Below are 20122 nucleotides of genomic sequence, written 5' to 3' on the forward strand. Positions count from 1 at the left end.
TGTACGGGCTGAAACGAATAACGAGAAAAAGGTTAACGACGGACAGAAGGATTATAGACAATATTTAGAGTGTCTTGTATCACAAATATTTCATGACAAAGAAAGTACAACTTGTTTTTATGGACCCATTGCCGAAAACATTTCTTTTGTAATATCTTTCTGATTTTTATTTTACAGTGTAACTTTAAACCCTTTGTGGCAATCCTTACCATAACTCAAAATGGTGCGGGAAGACAAACCAACCTGGAAAGCAAACTATTTCCTTAAAATTGCAGTAAGTATAGCTGTGTCTTCAATCAATTTAAAAGCCCTTTCTTGGCTATAGATTTTTATAGAATTTATCTAGCAATTAATTCTAAGATTGGTCTATAGTTAGGCAAACAGCTAAGATTTGTTTTCTCAGTAGCATGATGTTCTTAAGGTTATTACAGACTATAAGAACCAAATATAATATATATATATATATTGTAAGAATATGAGAACAAAATAATTTTTGCTGTAGCTTGATGTTCTAATTTTTCGATGATTTGAGGCTCAAGTTTCTTAATATTGTTCTTATTTCATCATTGATTTTGCTACATCAACATACTATCAATTGATACTGAGATCACATTGCATCACATTTTTAATTGTATGGTTGATTTGCTGGTAAAATCTACTGAGCATTGTTATCATGCTCTTTGTTCTTATGTAGTGTGCGGAAAAAAATATTATGAAGCTCTTCCATGTACTTTCTTCCAGACTTGAATTTGTTGTGTTTTAATTTATGCCATTATAATTACAACCTAGGCTCAGAATGCCCTGTTGTTCTAAACAATCTTGTACACTGTTTGGACAGAGTGATAAACCACTGGTGTGAACCGGACTTGACAAAAAACTGAATTGTTAGTCTTAACATGTAAAAAGAACAATTTTTCAGATTCTTTTTCGTAAAGTGTTTTTTATATAGTCACATCAGTTTCTTCTTCTTTGTTATAGGAATTATTAGCAGAATACCCAAAATGCTTTGTGGTAAGTGCTGACAATGTTGGCTCCAAACAAATGCAGCAGATCAGAATTGCTCTACGAGGAAGAGCTGAGGTTCTTATGGGAAAAAACACTATGATGAGAAAGGCCATCCGAGGTCAGTTGGAAAAAAACCCCACTCTCGAAAAATTGTTGCCTCACGTTATTGGGAATATTGGGTTTGTTTTCACGAAGGAGGACCTGTTGGAAATCAGAGATGTCCTGCTCAGTAACCAGAAGGAAGCACCAGCAAAGGCTGGAGCCATTGCTCCTATTGATGTGTTTATCGAGAAGATCAACACTGGTCTTGGCCCTGAAAAGACATCTTTCTTCCAGGCTTTGTCCATTCCAACCAAGATCACCAAGGGAACCATTGAAATTCTGGTAAGCAAAGCTAATTATGACCAGAATATGGCTATACAAGTTGTTACTCAAGGGTGGTTATAGCTCTAGGGATGAATGCTTGAACCATTGAAGCAGTGTTTCTCTCTTATCTTGCAATTCTGTGGAAACCCTTGAATAATTATTATTTTTATGGCCTGTTTCTGACAGCTTTTAGCCTGGTATATAGCAGCACATAAATCTGTTGAAATTTATAGTTTAAGTGATTTGATTTCATTTGTGCTCTTGATTTTTTGCATTTTAGAGTGACATCCATCTTATCAAGAAAGATGAAAAAGTTGGTGCCTCTGAAGCAGCTCTTTTATCTATGTTGAAGATTTACCCATTTCATTATGGGCTTGTCTGCAGAACTGGTATGTTTTTTTATATTTCCTGATTTATTTATTTTTTATTTTTGAAGTCACCCAGAGTTTAAGAGATTTCTTACAAGTAATCAAGAATATTGTTATCTTGTTGGACGTCTATTATTAATTCTTTGTAAATTAACTTCTGAATTTAGACAATGTTACATTTGACATCAGAGTATCTAGATTGTGAGAAGTCTTTTGTAAAAGATGTTTGATAGTGAACTATGTAACTTTTGCAAATCTGATCCCTTAACATTTTAAATAGGTTTCTATATCTTTATTTCTTTGGTTAATTAGTTTTGTTGTAACTAATATCTCCTTTTTTGTTTGCAGTTTTTGACAATGGTAGCATTTACAGTCCAGATATTCTTGACATCAGGCCTGATGACCTCATCAAGACCTTCCTTTCTGTAAGTAGTCTCCATGTATATGCATTTCATTATGTTACAAAGGCCTCAATGATTAGTCAATTTCTGATCAACTTCATAATGACTTTTGTCTTGTTGATACTAGGACGGAATGAGAGGTCATAAAATTATCATTATTATAGCAACCTCTAATGTTGTATTTTTGATATGATAATGGTATACTGCATGGTTATCATTGAAATGTTCTGAATTTCTCCTGTAGGGTGTAGGCAACATTGCTGCAGTGTCACTTGAAATTGGATACCCAACTGTTGCATCAGTTCCACACAGTATGGTAAATGGCTTCAAGAATGTTGCTGCTGTCTGCCTTGAAGCTGATATCGACATCAAAGAGATAGCCACCATCAAGGAGTATCTTGCAGACCCAAGCAAGTTTGCAGTTGCTGCAGCTCCAGCAGCTGCCGCCGATGACAAGCCACCAGCAGCAGAGCAAAAGAAGGAGGAATCTGAAGAAGAATCTGACGATGACATGGGCTTTGGTCTCTTCGATTAGAACACTGTCTTGCCAGGAGTAAAAAAAAGATAAAACTGTTTAAAAGTTATTGGATTTTGTTTCTTGTGTGTCTACTGCAAATTGTGCAACAGCTTGTTTAGAGAGTTTACCAAAAATCTGTTAAAATAGGTGCATAAAAGCGATTAAAGAACCTGCTCCAAAGTAGCTTAATGGCAGTGATGCTTCAAGAAAAAAAAGCAACAGGGTGAAAAAAGTCATATTTGATTTTCAGCTAAAAAGTTTGCGATCAATTATCTAATATACTTTCTAATTCATCTTGATTTTTTCCTATTTCTTTCAATTTTGATTGGACAATTATCATCAGGGTATCTCTTACACTATGAAAACATTTGCAAAAAGTTATGATTAGCTTTTCATACAGTTTTAGCGCTTGAAATTGAAAGTAACTGCATATTCTTACTTTGAGATCTGTCAGGCCTCAGCTGCTCTTGAGAAGCGAGGTTGAAGTGATTGAGTGTGTTCAAATCAATGTTCCACTCAAGATTTAGTTGGTGTCTCACAACTGCCAATGGATTGTACATACAATCTGTATTGTACAATCTGGGAGCGAGAACAACATCTTGCTACCCCCACCCTATCATGACAGTTCCCTGGAACCAGTGTGTCCTTTCTGACAGCATTATGTGAGTCGGCGTTCTGTGACATTTCAGAGTCCTGAGAAAATTCTGGGCTTCATCTCTTAAAAATGGTACTTGGCATGTGTTTAAATGTTGAGAAATGGCATTAATTGACATACACACTTATAAGAAGACTGAGGCTCAAAATTGCTAAAAATTACGAACAATTCAAGTAATGCCTGGCTCAATGTTCGTCGCCTGGCAGTAGCGTGATGGGTAAGAGATGGCCGGGGGGGGGGGGGGGACAAAATGGCGCATTTTGATATGCTATCTAAAATGGTGCTCCTTATTAAAATGTTCATTCAGAGTTTCGGAGATATGCAGTCAAGTACAAGAGTTCGGAAGCACGCCGATCTATATCTATTTATCCAGGCATTAATTTAAGGAATTTTAATCACTGCACAAAACAGCGTAAAACGCAAATTTTCAGGTCCAAATAGGGTGTGGCTAAGTTTTGACTGGACCTCTTTTGGACGGACCAAAAACGTTTTACATTGTTTTCAGGGACATTTACAGTGTAATTTTGCCTAACTATAGCTACCACTGATTATGTTAAAATCTTACAAGAACATATAAAACCAGGCCAAAACAAAACAGAGTAGCAAACCTGATAACAGGGAATTTTCATCAATTCCACCCTATGGAGTCGATATAGCATTTCTTTGTGAATGAGGGGAAATAGATTGGAATGCAATTACTGTGTTTGTAAGTTATTGGTTGATCCTTAAAAGGCAAATCAACTGTTTCTAGCTGTTTTTTTTCTTCATAAAATGCTGTTTTTAGAGACTTGATCTCTAATCATGTTATATATTTCAATGTTCTAAGAACTGTCCAGAACACAGCATTGGTGATAAATTGCATATTGTTTATGTAATATGAGGTTTGTCTATATAATACAAATCTGTAACTGCTACTTATCTTCCAAAACTATGCCTAGCTAGCATTATAGATACTCAAACCAAAAAATGTTCTTATCCAAATATAAAATATATTATCTTTATTTATATTTTTCATCTTGTTCTTTCGGACCCTTATTCTGACATTTTATGCTCTGAGGAGTGTCAGACGAAAAAGCTTTTATGTTGTAAAATGTTTGCTTTTTTCAAAGACATTTCCATATAGAAAACAAAGATAGAAATGGTATTCACTCCAATTATTGTGGTGTATTGTGTTTCATACAAAAGAAGAGAAGCAGGCAGCCATTTGATGGTGAAAGTGGCATTAGGTCTTTTTGGTCATGCAATACAAGAAAGCCCTGGTTGTCAGACTTCCTAGGATTATATGAAAGAAGAAGCTTCCCTGCGAGTGGAGCGAACAGAAAATTTTGTGACCACGCCCTTTAGATTAGCTTAAAATATAATTCAGAATTTTTCTAGCAGTTATTTTCTTGCAATCAATTAAAACATTTTGTTTTTTCAAGGCATGTTTTTATTACATTTGATTAATCCCAGTCTTAAAATTTACATAATTACTTTATAAGACCCCACAGACCTCGGCTTATTCCTTGGAATCTTAGCAATAACAGATTTATTGCACTATTCTTTTTATCTATTTCTTTTCCAGTATTCTTTCTATTTCTTAAAAAACACTTTTTGCATTATGAAGTGCGTTTGTGATTAACTGTATATTAATTTTATTGTTAAAGCTGGTTTCAGTTGAGTTTCATACGTAGGTTGATTCTATTATCTCATTTGACTCTCGATTATAGTTTGTATCCATTTGTCCTTATTCTGAAAACATCCAAATCAGTAGTATTTAGGGATTTTCAAACTGAAAAGTGAAGTGATTCAGCACCTTAAATTAATCCTTGTATTTATCTGTGGCCGTACCGAAACACCTTAAAATGAGGGGAGAGTGGGTAGTCAATCACTGACGGGACGTGAAAGAGAATTTTTAAAATGAGTATGTTATTTTTTTGTATACCCTGGGATACCAGACTCAAGTGAAATAAGAGTGAGTCTAGTACCCAGGGGGTGCTGTATCATCAGACTGCACAACAATGATAATTAAGGTTGTCATTATTGACGGCAGTTAGGGTTAGAAAGAAGGGGTAAAATTGTTTCTTGAAGGCTTTGCAAAAAAATTGCAAAAAAGACGTTCTAGATGTTCGAAAAATGCACCCAAAATAACCACAACATCGCCCTAGACCCATGGAAGATCCTGGACAATGCCCATAAGCTTTCTTCAAAATATGGTCCTAAATCAAATCAAATCAAATCAAATCAAATCAAAGCTTTTTTCAGCAACAAATCAATTAATTACAAGATACGTCATGCTAGTTGTTAAGATACAATCATTAATTACAATAAAGATTACATTATACTGATTACAGGGAACAACATAAGATATTATAAAAGATCAGCTGATGGACACATGGAAAAAACTCATGAAGGAGCTATCAGAGCCATGTGCCCAATTTGACGCGAAATGACGATAATTTAATATTAGTTTTGTTTGAATAATAACAGTAAGAATAAAAAAATAACAATTAAAAAAAAGAAAAACAGAAATCAAATAATAATGGTTTACAATATGTCCTAAGGCTGTTCGAGGCAGGCCTTGTTTGGGTTTACTACGCATTTGCCCGATTTATAAAAATTTGATGGTTTTAATCGATTTTCTTATATCGTTATTAAATCTTTTAGCTTATGCAACATAATTTTCTTCAGATTGGGACATAATCTCTCAGCCTTTTCTTCCTAGCATTTCTTATTATTTCAGTAATGACGCCCCTGATTTTTGATCGGTAATTACCCCCGTTCCCCCATGCCCCCTGCCAGCACGCCACTAATGCCTGACTTAAATGTTCAAATTTGTGTTATTTCTCTCACAAGGCAAGCCAGCTGTCACTTTCACACTATATATCTTATGTTTTGAAATGCTCTCGCCTGCTCTCCGAGCAATTAACTCTGTGAGCAAGAACAATTTAAGAATAATCTTGTGTTTAAAATCGAATCTTTTTAAGAATAATGAGGCTCAGCTAAAGCTGTCTGCGAGTTAAAATACCCTACCCTCAATGCTGCTCAAAGATATGATTGGCAGCATAATACCGGCAAATTTATTTCGTATCCATGCTTTTCAAAGGCACTGATCTGACACCTGAAGTACACATAGAGGGAACCCCCTAAATGCTTTTATCCAAGACTCATTCTTAGCCCGCCCCCTAAATGTTTGTATCCACTATCCACTACGCCTATGCACATGCGAATCAAACTTTTGTTTATTTCCCCAAACCTACCGATAGAAATGATTCTTTTAAACGGAAGGTACCAGGTTACAAACGTTTCGCGTTCCAGACATCTTTTGCTACCTAAAAATTGGTATCTAAGAAAGTGTTTTGAAGTTGACAAAAAACTAAGAAACTTATGACTATCGATTAAAAAGCTTAGTTTCATAACTTTTCACACTTATTAGATTCTATGATTTGTTTATTTGAAAAGCAAACATTTTAATTAGTAATTTAGCAAGTTCTTTGAAAATTGTTCACTTCCTTAATTGTCTCCTCCGTAGCATACCGACTCCTGCTACGCACTTTGTAATAAACAGTATGCTGCAATGGAGGGTTTTTCGAAAACAAGGCGAGACCATGGTTTGATTCGATAGTCTTGAGATAATAATGGACTAACAATTGATAAGAAGATTCATTGGATGGTGCTAGCAGCAAAATAATAGTAACTGTTCAATTTTATAGAGAACGATATCAAGAAAACATGTTGCTGCCGCAACCTCTTAGGCCACTTTCAGTGTACAGGAATTTTTATCTTATTCTGCCTTTGCTATTGCTCGGCATCAGAGGCATTTTAACAGCATCTTGTAAGTTCAAGCTTTTGATTTATTGTAGAAATTATCTTTTGCTAATCCTTGCTATGTTCATTAATTCGTCGTCATTTGCGGTTTTCTCATATAAGTAAAACAATGTCACTGTCGTTACCCTTTTTAGGTAACCACCATACTCATGGTGGTTAGGTTCTGCAAATTTTTGCTATAATTACCATGCTACATATCATGGCTACAATCGATTTTTTATGTTTCAAATACTCAAACCATTTTATGTTTTTTGTAACATCATTTAAAGCTGATTCATAATTTGATTTAAAAACAGGATAGCCAATTGCTAATGCCATTTAGAAGGTTTTTAAATATCTGAGATTCTTTCGGCACTAATATTAAATTTTTGTTGTTTTTTGTTATTCTAGATAGCCGAACTCTTACAGAGATACTGAAGGATTATGATACTTTGAAGAAGAAACAAATTAGACATAGAATAGTTAAAAGAAGTGCCAGTCATGGTGGGATGTATGAGAGAGAAATACATTTCCGTTCACTTGGGAGGTACTTGCAGATAAACTCATCATAATAGTAATTTCAATTATTTCAAATCTTTTCAAATCAATTAGGTCAAAGGACTTCAAATTTCAAAATAACAGATTTGGGTTTTGAAAAAAAATTGTAAATTATATAACTGTACATAGGAAAGTTTTCCAAAGATGCAGCTGAGGAACCTTTTCATTTATGTTTTGCACAAAAGAAACAATAATAAAATATGGCTAGGGAGACAAAAATTTGCTCAAAACATTGCTGCTTTTTTTCACTTCCCATTATGGCAAAAACTCCCCATTATGACATGAGTACCTTATGCTGCAAATCCAGATTTTTATTTGTGAGCAAAGGCCCCGCCCAAAGCTTTCCATAGTTTTGTCACTGCATGTACCTTGTTCCATTACATAAATGTATCACAAAGTTGCTCTACTGATCTTAAAACCAACACCACAAGTATTTTGCTAAGTTAGAACACATTATCTGTAAGGGCAACACAATTTTTATAGATAATGCAATCATTGCATTATATGGATGTCATATAACAAGTTAAACAAACTTGCAAGGCAGTGATTGGTGCAGGGTTTGACATTGGTGTGCACACTGAAAATTTAATATAGGTGTCTTAATGATTTACCTGGAAGCTGGAAGAAATAAAGGATTCTTGTGCAGGTGCACAATTTTTGGAGTGCCATGCTGATGAAACTTCATATATATATATATATAATATCAAACAATGGCATGAAATTGTTTGCCTCCGTGCTAAAGTTAATGTTGTCTTGTTTATCACAGGGAATTTGATTTGCGCATGATCCCAGACCATTCAATATTCTCACCTGACTTCAAAGCTGTATTGATTAGAAAGAATGATGAAGTTGAAGTGGCAGTGGACAAGGATAGCTTTTTGACTGGTTATGTTGAAGGTACAAAATATCCTTTTAGAATCTTGCTAAATTTACTGCTTTCTTCATTTTGAGACTCAAAAAGGCTCATGGACTTCTGTGTTTGACTCAAAGATATCTGTGGTTTAAATATAATCCTGTAATCCTATATAATTGCAGTAACCCAATGAATTGTGGTTTTAAGAGGCCCTTTACATGAGACCCAATATGAAACTCATGCCCAGCAGCTAGACCATTACAATTTTGAAAATTTTATTCCAATTAGTACTTTAATGTTTTGATAATTCAGTGATCTTTTTTGTCATGATGCAGAACTTTATTGAACACTTCATGCAAGTTTGTCTTGCAGTGATTGCAGCAGTGTCATTCTATATTTGAGTTGAGTTTTCCTGTTGAGATAAAAAGTTAAGATTTTGCAGAAAAACTTAAGGTACAGACTGAGAAAACCATGCCTAATTTGTGTTAAAATTAGATTAAAAATTAAGAATTAAATCTCCAACATTTCAAAAATTTACAACAGATGTAGCAATTTTATTAGGCTTGCTGGCTTGCCAGGATTAAAAATAAATTATTTGGTACATACTCAATGCAGGTATTGTTGGTTCAAAAGTTCAAGCCCATTTAGAAGATGGTATTCTAATGGCAAATATAGATTTAATGGATGATTCATACATTGTAGAGGTAAGATCCTACAGCCATTAGTTCAGATTGTAACAATAGCCTTTTTCTATAATCCAACCAATAGGAATAAAGGTGAGCAGGGAAAAACTGTTAAGAACATAGTGCCTTTTGAGGGTGTAATGACAGGTACTGACGTGTCTTATACTATCTGCAAATCAAAACTTAGCCAATTAATAAGTATAGTACCACTCACATGCCTGTTGATTTGTCAATAGTTGATTGACATCTTTCAATTTGGTTTAAGCAAGGTGCCTTATGAAAATGTTTAGAGAGATGGACTGAAATTTTTATGTGGATCATTTTAATCAAAGCAAAATTGATGGAAAGATATTCAAATCCAATATTTTGACTCCCTGATATGTTGACTTTTACCAATTTGAAACAAAAAATGTTCGATAATTTAAGTAAATTTTTCGCAAACTTGAGAATTCGTAGTTTTTAGATGTTGACTGAAATTCTAATGGAAAATTCGTATCTGTTTGATTGCCTTGAACTCGTCTAAAATCTGCCAATTTCTGATAGTTTTTTAAAGCCAGACACCTTCCCCTCTGCACAAAGTTCTGGTGTTTAAAGGCATTAGGGAGCTCTTTCTTTCATAATGGCGTCACTGTATGCTTTTCAGTCGTCATCAAGACACGTAGATGGAGACCATGATTTTGATATGATTGTTTACCGGCTGTCAGACGTGCGGTCAAATTTGTCAAACCCGAATTTCCACAACAGCAGGTAATCTATTTATTGTCATATTATGGTTGATTAACTTAATAAGAATTAAAGTTTGAATAGAGTATTTGTTATAATTGATTTTATAGAAAATCCATTTGAATTTGGTTACTAGCTTCTAAGTTGTTTGAAAATCTCCATCGTTGTTGTCCAAAATTTTGTCAATTCGGAATGGCCAACGACGCAAATTTCGAGAAATAAAAAGTTATTTTAAATATTTCCTAGAAATTTATTTCTATTTAGCCAGCTCTTCTCGTTATACTCAATACATAAGCTGTGACGTCGTCAATGTTGCTTAATTTGATACAAATATACTTTGGTAGGGTTCCCTGCTTCAACAGAGTTTTATTTTATGTACCATTTCTTCCTTTGGGTTTAAATTTCCTTTAAAAGCTAGCAGGATTTCTTTCAGTAAATGCTTCATCGGCAAATCTAATTGATTGCTTTAATCTTAGGAATTAAATTTTCTGGTGTACCGAGTACCGTATTTTGCTGTTCGTAGCAGCGTGGCTCGTTCAGATTCTTACGGTACTCGGCTGTTTCTTGATAGCAAACCATTAAAGCTTAATTGTTGATAACCAAACGGAAACTTTATCTTACAGTATTATAAGGGAATTTGTTTAATCTTTGTGCCCTCTATATAATAATGATACATTCCTTATATAGAGCGATTCGGTCAGCTTATAATACATTAGCGGCTATCAAGAGAAGCCCTGCTTTCAAAACAAATAAAAGTTAACAGATTAACTTTTTGAATAGTTGCTATAATATAGAACATGTTACAAATGTTGCTTAGAAACGCAATCCATAAAATGTTCCCCGAGTCCCTGCTTGAACGGGTAATAAAATTTCTTAAAGTGTCTTTATTAAGTGCGTTGGTGGTGCGTTATAGATCTTAACTCCACTATATAGAATCCTCTTTTAGCGATATAATTTTTTCCCTTGGAATTTTCAAGCTACAACCATTCGCACTTGTAGCTTTGTGGTGGTAAACCCGCTCAAAATAGTCATGAAAAACACGAGGAGCAGTTTTTTTCAACATCTGAACACAAAATCAGTATATAAACTACTTCCCATGTCTAATTGTCTTGCATGTACAAACTTACTTGGGTCGGTTGGCTCTTGAAATCAAGTCATGACAATACTGAACCAAAGAACTTAAGAAGCTGGTATGAAATTGGTGCCTTTTGCAAACCTGACCTTGCTTTGGAAGAGCCCGTTGCACCCGAAATCCTGGTGAAAAGTGGCCTGCTATAAGCGTGAATATGAAGCGTTTCTGTCCGAAAAGATTTGCTCTCTAACTTCACATTTCCAGAGTTGGTCAAGAAAAAACTTGATTATAAGAAGAGTTGTTATATGTTTCTTAAGCACTGCATTTATTTTGCTCAATCCGAAACAAAAGGTGACTTTGGAGCTGTTAGGCCATGGGTGTGCGCTTGTCACCTTTTGACCAAATATTTCTGTCCTTGTTGCTTATCGTTAAGATTTGCCGTATGACACAGCTGGATCTTAATCACTTTTTCCCAAGTATCTGAACTTTCTTTAGCAGGGCTTGTTATTTACTTTGTGTTTCTTCATGTTTACAGAAAGCATCCTTCTTTTTGTGGTGTAAAGGACCCTGGGAAGGAGCGAAATGCTGAACATCTGACTCAATGTAAGTTGAAGCGGTAGATTTATTTTTCCTTATCAGAAAAAATTGCACCGAATGAGTGCTTCAAGGACTGTTTGCGTTAAAGCGTGGCTTTGCTTATTCGAAAAGCCTCCTTTTTGGTAAGTATGCAAATAAACCGTAATAATTGTGCCATGGGCTTTAACGATACTAATAGACCACGGCCTTGCATATCGTGACACATATGGATCATTTTGCTCTGTATTGTTTTTGTTTTGTTTTGGGAATCTTTTTATTCATTTGGCCTTTAGAAGTTTTTAAATGTCGAGAAGAAGAAATCATTATTAATGTTTGCCTTTTGAGTTATCGAGAATAGTTTTTCTGTTTTGTTTGATTTAACCAATTCTTACAATTAGGTTAAACAATTTATTAGAACAGAAATAGATAATATTATTGAAATTTTCTTTTTCTACGTGGCAATTGTAAAGATAATTAGTTGCTAGCTTGTTTTAATTGGACTGACCAAATTGCGAAGCCATAACATCTGTATTTGAAAATTTTAGTAGCTAACAATAAATATTAAATTTCCAGTCAAATCTTGAAACTTTACAAAACTTTTTCTTATCAGGCTAATTCGGTTCCGTAATATTAGGGTATTTGGTTGTAATGGAGGAATTACGAGTTTATAAGCAGAAACTCAATTTTCAGAAAATATCCCTAGAGGAACTATTAATTTACTAGTAGATTTTGAATGTCCGCGTATTGAATTAATTGTTTTATTCACTGTTCGAATACATTGAGATGAAGGATATATATTTGTCAAGTATGGAAAAGACGTGACTTTGGAAGTAATTGGATCCTGAAGATGCAAAATGGTCAAGTGATTAATTATTAAATGTTTAGGTCACGAGCCTATTTGTATTTTCAGAAATTTTAAGGTCCAGAGGAAATTTATGGAGAACTTGCTAATTGCTTCCCGTATAACTAGGAATCAACAAAAGTCTTTAAAGATAACAATAAATTAACATTGCTTTTCCACACTTCTAAAGCTACTAGGATCGCAAGCAAGAGCTTGCTGCGCTTACAACAATTTTTAACGTTTTCACACCAAAGAAATCTGAAATCTGTTGTAGCGATTCTAAATGACGAGGTGCCAAATGAAGGAAATTGCAGCACTTTGCCTTGAAATTTGAACTATATGTGGAGAAATTTAAAGATTTATCTTTTTGCTTCTGATTGCTGCATTAAAAATGAAGATTCAACTTTTTTCATTTTCTGTAATTTTAATACACCGCCACTTTGCATTATTCGGTGATAATAAGGGACATTCGTTAATGTAAAGATTTTTTTGGAAAGGGGAGGCGTTTATTTAAACCTGACTTTGATTAGAGGAAGTAGGGTATGACGTCAAATGTTGTTGGCTTTGCAGATACGGCTTCCGAGAATGAAGAGACTCATTCCAGGAATAGAAGATCAACATTTTCTACCATAGAGACATATGACACGTGCAACCTGGCACTTGTAGCCGATTACCTATTCTATGATCACATGGGACAAGGAAAGACCAGCACCGCCATCAATTACATGGTAAAGTAATTCTGTTAGAAGCTAACGCCTTGTTTAAACATAAATATATTTTCATTAACATTCCTTTGAGGCCTAAAAAGCATCCAACTTGCCTGGTATGTGCTGCTCTTTTCTATGCAAGGAACGATAATAGCGGCATTGTCAAGAAGGACGCTGTCTTTTGCGCATCTGATTAACATATATAATGTGAAATCCTTTCCAAGCTTTTATAGACAATATGCAAACATTGCTCCGTTGATCAAATTTGTTTCTACCACTCTAATTTCATTGAAATCCACAATTTGGTTACTGTATAATGTCTCAACAGCTAGGGTGTTTTTAATTACCGCTTTTCCTATCAATTTACAGTAAAAAACCATTTTTCTAGCTGAAGCTAATGAATATATAGATTTTATTATACTGATCTTTTATTTAATAGAATCTGCATTAATTTTTGCTTTTTATTCTTTCTGTAAAACGTCTTTTCTTTTTTAGCTTTCGGTTATTCAAAGAGTAGATCAGATATATCGGACAATCACGTGGCCTTCAGGACTGAGAAATATTGGTCTCGAGGTTCGAAAGGTGTGAAGTTTAATCAATATTTATTTAAAATCATTTTACCTTTTTATTCTGTTTTTGTCGTAAAGCTATTTTGGCCTAAAAGTTTATTTTGTCTATTTTGTTTTGGACTAATAGTTATGGCTTTGGCTTAAAAGTTTTTGTTTTGGCCTAATTGTTGCAATATTTTTGGCCTAGAAATTTCAGACAAATGTGCCAGTAAGTTTGCATGTTTACTTCGTTGTTGCTGTTGCATTTCTTTAAATTTTTTGAGTTAGTGAAACGTTGAAGTCTTAATAAGGTATCTTTTGTCTGAAATTGAATCCCAGTAGAATTCAGCACATTTATGTTCTGCAAAAGGAAAGAGCACAAAACTTTGAGGAGGGGGGGGGGTATTATTTTTTCAAACTTTTCTTTTTTTTACCTTTTTTTCGTTGAGTTTTGCAAAAATGACTTTACAAAGATCTACAATATTTTCGGAGCGATTTGGAGCTGCTATTCATTTTTTCAAATTTGACAGTAACGTAGATTTTGCCTTTGTTTTTTTCAACCAACTTTTCCTCACACTTTTCATCAGCACTTAAGTACTTTTCGTCTTATCAGCCCTTTTTGCTAGTTTTGCTAATGCTTCCTTTAAAAAGGTCTGTCTGTGATATTTATTCTCAGTTCAGCTCGTATTTTACGCTTTTTGTCGCCCGTTTGTTCTTTTTTCTTATTTTTTTTCTTCCATTCTTATTTTTTTCTCATGAATAGCTGCTTCATTAATGAGATCATTAAGAAGTGTTAGCTATTTTTCTTCGCTTGTCTCATTATTTCTTGCATTGCAGGTCATACTGCACAGTGAGCCAAGCTCCTCCTCAGGACCTGGCTACAATCAGTACAAACCGAAATCATGGGGAGAGGAAGACCTTCTTACTGTGAGTTTAAGTTTTTCGATTATTTCATTCCATTGAAGGATCCGTTCGATCCTAATCTTCAGTCCCGGCTAAAAAGGGTTGAGATTTTCGAAAAATGTTACCCTTTTTCAAAAAGGTGCAAATCCTGCCCCAGCCACCTTTTTTCAAAGTTGAAGCTGTTTGAATTGCTCTTAGATGATGTGGCTACAGCCCCAACATTGATTTGGGGGTAAGGGAATTAAGGTTATGCCTGTAATAATTTTTTTTATTAACCATGGATAATTTTACTTAAATTCCATTTCTATGAAACGTTTATTCAAAAGATACAAAGAAAGTTTTGAGGAAGGCAAATGGGACAAAATTTCATCCATTGGAAGGCTGAGGCGTTTTCTGAACTTTGTCTTGTATTGTCAAAAATTAAAGTTTGTCTCATAATTTTGTCCAAGATTGTAGGTCAGAATCTCTTGACCTTTATCCACGGTGTCAAATTTTGGCATGCGTTAGAACCAAAATAGATTTCATGCCATGTTTTTACTTTTATTTGATTTTTTAAACTGTTCGATTATATAAATATATTGCTGAATTTTTTAATTCTTTGTAACTGAAGAGAATAGATGATTTTTCACATCTTGCATCATTTTTTACGAAAAAATCAAATTTTCTTCTTTTAAAGCTTTCTTTTCCCAAAATCGGTCAAGAACATGTACTTTAATTGAATGGATTATGCAGCTCATTTTCAACTACCCTATTCATCTCATTTTAAGTAGCATTAACTGTATGTAATTGATATCCCTTAACTGTAAATGAAATAAAAAAATAGAGAACATTAGATGAGGAGTCCTGGTACATTTAAAAGAATGTTTAATAGATCTTAAACAATTTTTTTGTGGTACAGAATTTGAAAATGGCTTTGAAAAAAGCAACCATTTTACAACATACTAAAAGCTTTTTCGTCTGACACTCTTCAGAGCATAAAACGTCAGAATCAGGGTCCGAAGGAACACGATGAAAAATATATACCCAGTTGTGGATCGAAATAGGCCAATCAGAAAGACGCAAGCACAAGACCGGTATAGTTGACCAATCAGTGCCGCGAGACTAAAAATTACCACTGGAGTCCAAGAGAGAAAACGAACTCTTTCTGTCTACAACTGGGTATATATTTTTCATCGTATTCTTTCGGACCCTGATTCTGACGTTTTATGCTCTGAGGAGTGTCAGACGAAAAAGCTTTTAGTATTTTGTAAAATGTTTGCTTTTTTCAAAGCCATTTTCAAATCTTAAACACATTCTTTTAACAAAATCTTCGTCGTTTGATTAATTGCAGGCATGAGTTGTTAAGGTTTTAAATTTTGCAAACATTTCACTTTCCGTAGAGCTCAAATGCTATTTTCTTCAAACACCTTTAACTTCATGTCGAGAGAATGTCCTTCTCCGTTCCTTTTGTTATTTCTAGCAGTCATATTTGATAGCCACTCTCGATTTCGCTTGAAACTGAAGCTCTATCTCTGCTTGTCATTCGACTAGGCGTTTAGCAAAGGGACATGGATGGACAATGATATTTGCTTAGGACATTTATTCACGTATCAAGATTTTGCTGATGGCGTTATTGGTGTAGCGTATGTTGCCAATGCAAAGGCTGGAACTGTTGGCGGCATTTGCTCTCCCGGTATGTGGACTGTATATTTTAATTACAGTATCGAGAAGTAAGGACATGAGTTGAATTTTCTTTGAAGGTGCATCTCAAATATTAAGATTGGAAACTGTGCAGAAGGCCTTACAAGGTTCCGATGTTTGTTGCGAAATGCATCTGCTTTGTGCCTTATAGGGCATACGTAATAGGCTTGCAAAGGAGGGTCTAAATTCAGAGAAGATAGTTGAAATTATGTAATCCACCTGCATTTTTAAGACTACAACATAGAACATGGTTTATCTGTGACTGCGATACGTTTCTACTACATACATAGAATGTCAGAAAACTTATATCGTCAAAACTATTTCGATTTATGAAAAAACAATTTTCTTGGTCATATTTTTGACAGGGAAAATGACGGCATGTTAACTTGATTGATTGACAGCTTAAATGACGGATTGTTAATTTGATCAATTGATTGATTGGCAGCTTAAATGACAGCTTAAAAAAATATCAGATTTAAGTGAAAGTGGAAGAAAACAATTATCTTCGGAGTTATTGAAATGTTTTAGGGTTGGGTTAGAGATGTTCCAGGGAAAGTGTTCTGAAGCTAAGTGTTTTTGCCGCCTGTATTTACCACAAGCATAGTTTCATCATCTCATTTCGGTTCCCATAAACACTTTACCGAAAAGATTGCGTCATTAGTTAGAAATAACACCTTGGGCAATAACCAATTTCTGGTTTACCGTGAAACGTCGTGTCATTATTCTTATGAGTAATAGTCAAGTGATTCTAGCTGGCAAGTTGAACCAGTATTCTTGAATTTATACTGAAGCTTACATTTCTTTGGCTCAGATGACTGTATGACATTTCTTTGAAAAAATTTATGGAGAAAACGCACTTATTGAAAAAGCAATGATATGTAATTCGGAAGCAAAATGTAAAATGATTGATACACATTGAATGCAATGTTCATTTGAAAATTAGGTGAAGAAAACAGAGAATACTGAGTTGTAAGAAGATTTAGGCCACCCGTTTGAAAATTAAGCAAAAGGTAATATAAAAACAAAACCAAAAAACTCCTTTTCAAGAAGGTTAAAACTTTGCTTGGCTCCAATCATATTTTTTATATTTGAAGTTCTTGATTGATTGTATTCAGCGTTCCTCTATTCCTTTCATTAGAATATAACACGTGGTTGAAAAGAAAAAATTTTCATGAGATCGTATAGGATAATTTTAAAGCGTTTTGCTATGTGTTTTTTAAGTAAAATGAAATCGACATAATGACGATTTTTGCAATACCAAAGAGAGAATGAATGCAATGTTGAAGACATACATTAGTAAACTGACTTATCAAAACAACATTTTTAGAACTGCCACGAGCAAAAGGCCCTCCCTTCTTCATGAACTACAGCATCTTTACTGGTTTAGGAATAAAACTGTTGGCTTTGGCTTCTTACAACGATTTTTTTGTCCGTGTGCTGAGTACATTGTTCTTAACCTAGAACAGGGATTCTACGCTGTAAGTACATAATTAATGCTCAGGCTTAAGCTTAGGCTGTGTCCAAAGAGTCTGTTTGTAGTGATTCATAGTCAATGTGGGATGATCGTCTGATTACCGGATCGACTAATTGCCTGGAGCAATTTTCTGATCGCCTGATTGTTTGATAGCCTGATTGCCTGTTTGCCTGATCGCTTGATTGTCCGATCGCCTGTCTGGCAAATATCTCTGGTCAAGCCAACATTGATTGCTCCAAATGTTATTATCCGGAAAAATATTGCTTTCCGTCCATTTTCTAATTGCATGGCGCTTACTTCTTCAACAAAGTAGTATTTTATTCGTCACTTTGGGGAAGCACAGTTTACTCCAAAAAGATCTGTGCTCGGTAGAAATATGGCAACATGCTAATACAACTCTCAGGGGAATTTTCATCCTTTCTCCGGACACCCTTTAACCTTTCTTCAAAAAGGAAACAATTCAAAGCTCAGGCTTGGAAAATTTTGTTTCTCTTGGTTTCAATGGCCTTGCGAACAATCCCTGACTATAAAGTGAGCATCATTAGTAGCGTATCCGTGGTGGTAAGATTGGGCGGTAAAAGCGAGTTGAACGCAAAATGGTGGTCCACCTCCTTTCGAACGCTAGAAAAAGCTCTTTGCAAAGCGATATTTTGCCATTGGGGGGGGGGGGGGTGTTTGCCCCCACTTGCCTCCCCTCTCTACGCTACTGACCGCCATGTTTTTTGCTTCATTGTATTTCAAAAATTTATGTTTGCAGTGATGCATTATTTCCGCCATTTAGACATTGTATGTTTGTTGCAATTTTATACACAGCTAATGTGTTGCTTTAATATGCATTCATTCCCAGTTCATGTTAGCAACAGTTTGGACGCAGAGACTTTTCTTTCAACCCTGCCTTTGTGTGTTTGAACCTATGACGTAATTTTGTTTCGATACATTTTTAGTTGAAGACTGATGTTGATTTTTCTTCTCTAGTTTACAAAAATTTTAAAGGGGAGGTAGCGTATTTAGCTAGTGGCTTGAGTAGCAGCATGAACTGGGGGAGGAGACTGCTGACGTCAGAGGCTGATGTAGTAACAGCTCATGGTATGTTTAATTATGATCGTTATCTTTTCCTTCACAATAGTCTTGTTCATTTCTCTGTATTGGGCGTGACATTTAAATTCAAACTAATGGATTTATATTAGCACAGGAATTCTTCGTTAATTTTCCTTAATTTTCCTGTATCGTGAATGCTTGTTGCAAATATATGCTTCTTTTATGTCAAGATAAATGTTTTGATTCTATAAGATTGGCTAGGAGAAAATTTTCAAAATTTGATATTTCCTGTTACCTTCCCCTTTGCTAAACATTTCCTTGAAAGCAGATGTCATAGCAATTATTTATGTTGCACGCCCTTAACATATATGTTGACAACCTACTCAGGACTTTAGTGCAGAAAGAAGGCCTGGTCTCGTTTACAAACCAATTGTTAAAACAGCTATTTTCACCAGACTTGGTCATCATGCATTTTTGCATATTTTTAAAAGCCTCCAATACTTTATGTTTCGTTGCCCCGATAAACTGTTAGTTTCAAATGCATAAGTGATATCAAGTAAGAAGTTCGATAACTAGTGCTACTGTTGTTTGAAGTTTAAGGCAAACATGAGTGGTCAAATTGAAAAATTTGGTGAACGAAGATAGGTTTAATAGCTCCAGACTTATTCAACCAGAAGAGTCTATCCTTGATTCAAATGTTGATGGTGGCCATAGCTTCGGCAATCACTTTCAGTAAGATACGCAAGACATTTTCAGTAGTGGTATTTTGATTTCTAGCCGGAAATGGAGAGTTCAACCTCTGCATGACAGTATTTTAGCTATGTAGTGAAAGCCATATTTGGATCGCGCTTAGGTAGTTTGTCGGTGCCCAAAAAATACCTCTACTGTGTACTGTTAAGAAAATGATTGTTGAGCTGCACGATTCAATAGTCCACTGTCATTTGATCTACTTCAGATCATGTTTCCTACAGGGAGCTGGCCTAGCCGTTATATTCTCTTGAACTTGGTTTTGTCTAGATACAATTTTTCATGACGTTTTTGCACTGGTTTTAAAAAAGGACCTACCATGTTGTTGTCCCTCCCACTGTCTAGTCGGTATTTACCACTAGTTAAGCCCAATTTCGCTTTTATTGTTTAAGCATACGGGCAATTGCGTAGTGTAGTAATTAATCATAGTGTAATATCAAGCAAAACTGGTCAGTAGTTATCTCCAATTTTGCCATTATAAGCCACGATGGTCTCCTCATGCATAAATCAATGTGATGATGAGGGCTGGTAGCCCTAGGTTGTGACCCGGCTCGTAAGTTGCACACTTTGGAACCACGTGTATAATTTTGTATGGTCTTCCCTCGTGCAGAGGATTATATA

General features: G+C 34.9%; 2 protein-coding genes across 2 annotated transcripts; both read left to right on the forward strand.

Moving 5' to 3' along the window:
- The first annotated feature begins 115 nt into the window (after positions 1–115).
- LOC135689554 (large ribosomal subunit protein uL10) lies at positions 116–2724 on the forward strand. Its single transcript, XM_065206806.2, has 5 exons — positions 116–274; positions 979–1389; positions 1652–1760; positions 2088–2164; positions 2385–2724. The coding sequence occupies exons 1-5, from the start codon at positions 221–223 to the stop codon at positions 2673–2675; spliced, it is 942 nt and encodes a 313-aa protein (XP_065062878.2). The 5' UTR covers positions 116–220; the 3' UTR covers positions 2676–2724.
- A 4103-nt stretch (positions 2725–6827) lies between these two features.
- Positions 6828–19057, forward strand: LOC148960184 (ADAM 17-like protease). The gene is made up of 11 exons (XM_089108540.1): positions 6828–7126; positions 7510–7645; positions 8423–8553; positions 9125–9213; positions 9836–9939; positions 11523–11590; positions 12975–13132; positions 13607–13693; positions 14497–14586; positions 16093–16234; positions 18692–19057. Exons 1-11 carry the CDS (start codon positions 7024–7026, stop codon positions 18901–18903), a joined length of 1320 nt encoding a protein of 439 aa, XP_088964666.1. The 5' UTR covers positions 6828–7023; the 3' UTR covers positions 18904–19057.
- Positions 19058–20122: the final 1065 nt, after the last annotated feature.

The sequence above is a fragment of the Rhopilema esculentum genome, chromosome 5 (genome assembly GCF_057945365.1).
Source record: "Rhopilema esculentum isolate cy_ngs chromosome 5, ASM5794536v1, whole genome shotgun sequence".
NCBI classification, from domain to species: domain Eukaryota; kingdom Metazoa; phylum Cnidaria; class Scyphozoa; order Rhizostomeae; family Rhizostomatidae; genus Rhopilema; species Rhopilema esculentum.

Excerpts from the sequence above, each read along its gene's own strand:
- LOC135689554 (XM_065206806.2), top strand. The coding sequence starts at position 221 with ATGGTGCGGGAAGACAAACCAACCTGGAAAGCAAACTATTTCCTTAAA. Across the intron at positions 275-978 it reads ACTATTTCCTTAAAATTGCA|GAATTATTAGCAGAATACCC; the intron begins GTAAGTATAGCT and ends TCTTTGTTATAG. Across the intron at positions 2,165-2,384 it reads TCATCAAGACCTTCCTTTCT|GGTGTAGGCAACATTGCTGC; the intron begins GTAAGTAGTCTC and ends TTTCTCCTGTAG.
- LOC148960184 (XM_089108540.1), top strand. The coding sequence starts at position 7,024 with ATGTTGCTGCCGCAACCTCTTAGGCCACTTTCAGTGTACAGGAATTTT. Across the intron at positions 7,127-7,509 it reads AGGCATTTTAACAGCATCTT|ATAGCCGAACTCTTACAGAG; the intron begins GTAAGTTCAAGC and ends TTGTTATTCTAG. Across the intron at positions 11,591-12,974 it reads TGCTGAACATCTGACTCAAT|ATACGGCTTCCGAGAATGAA; the intron begins GTAAGTTGAAGC and ends TTGGCTTTGCAG.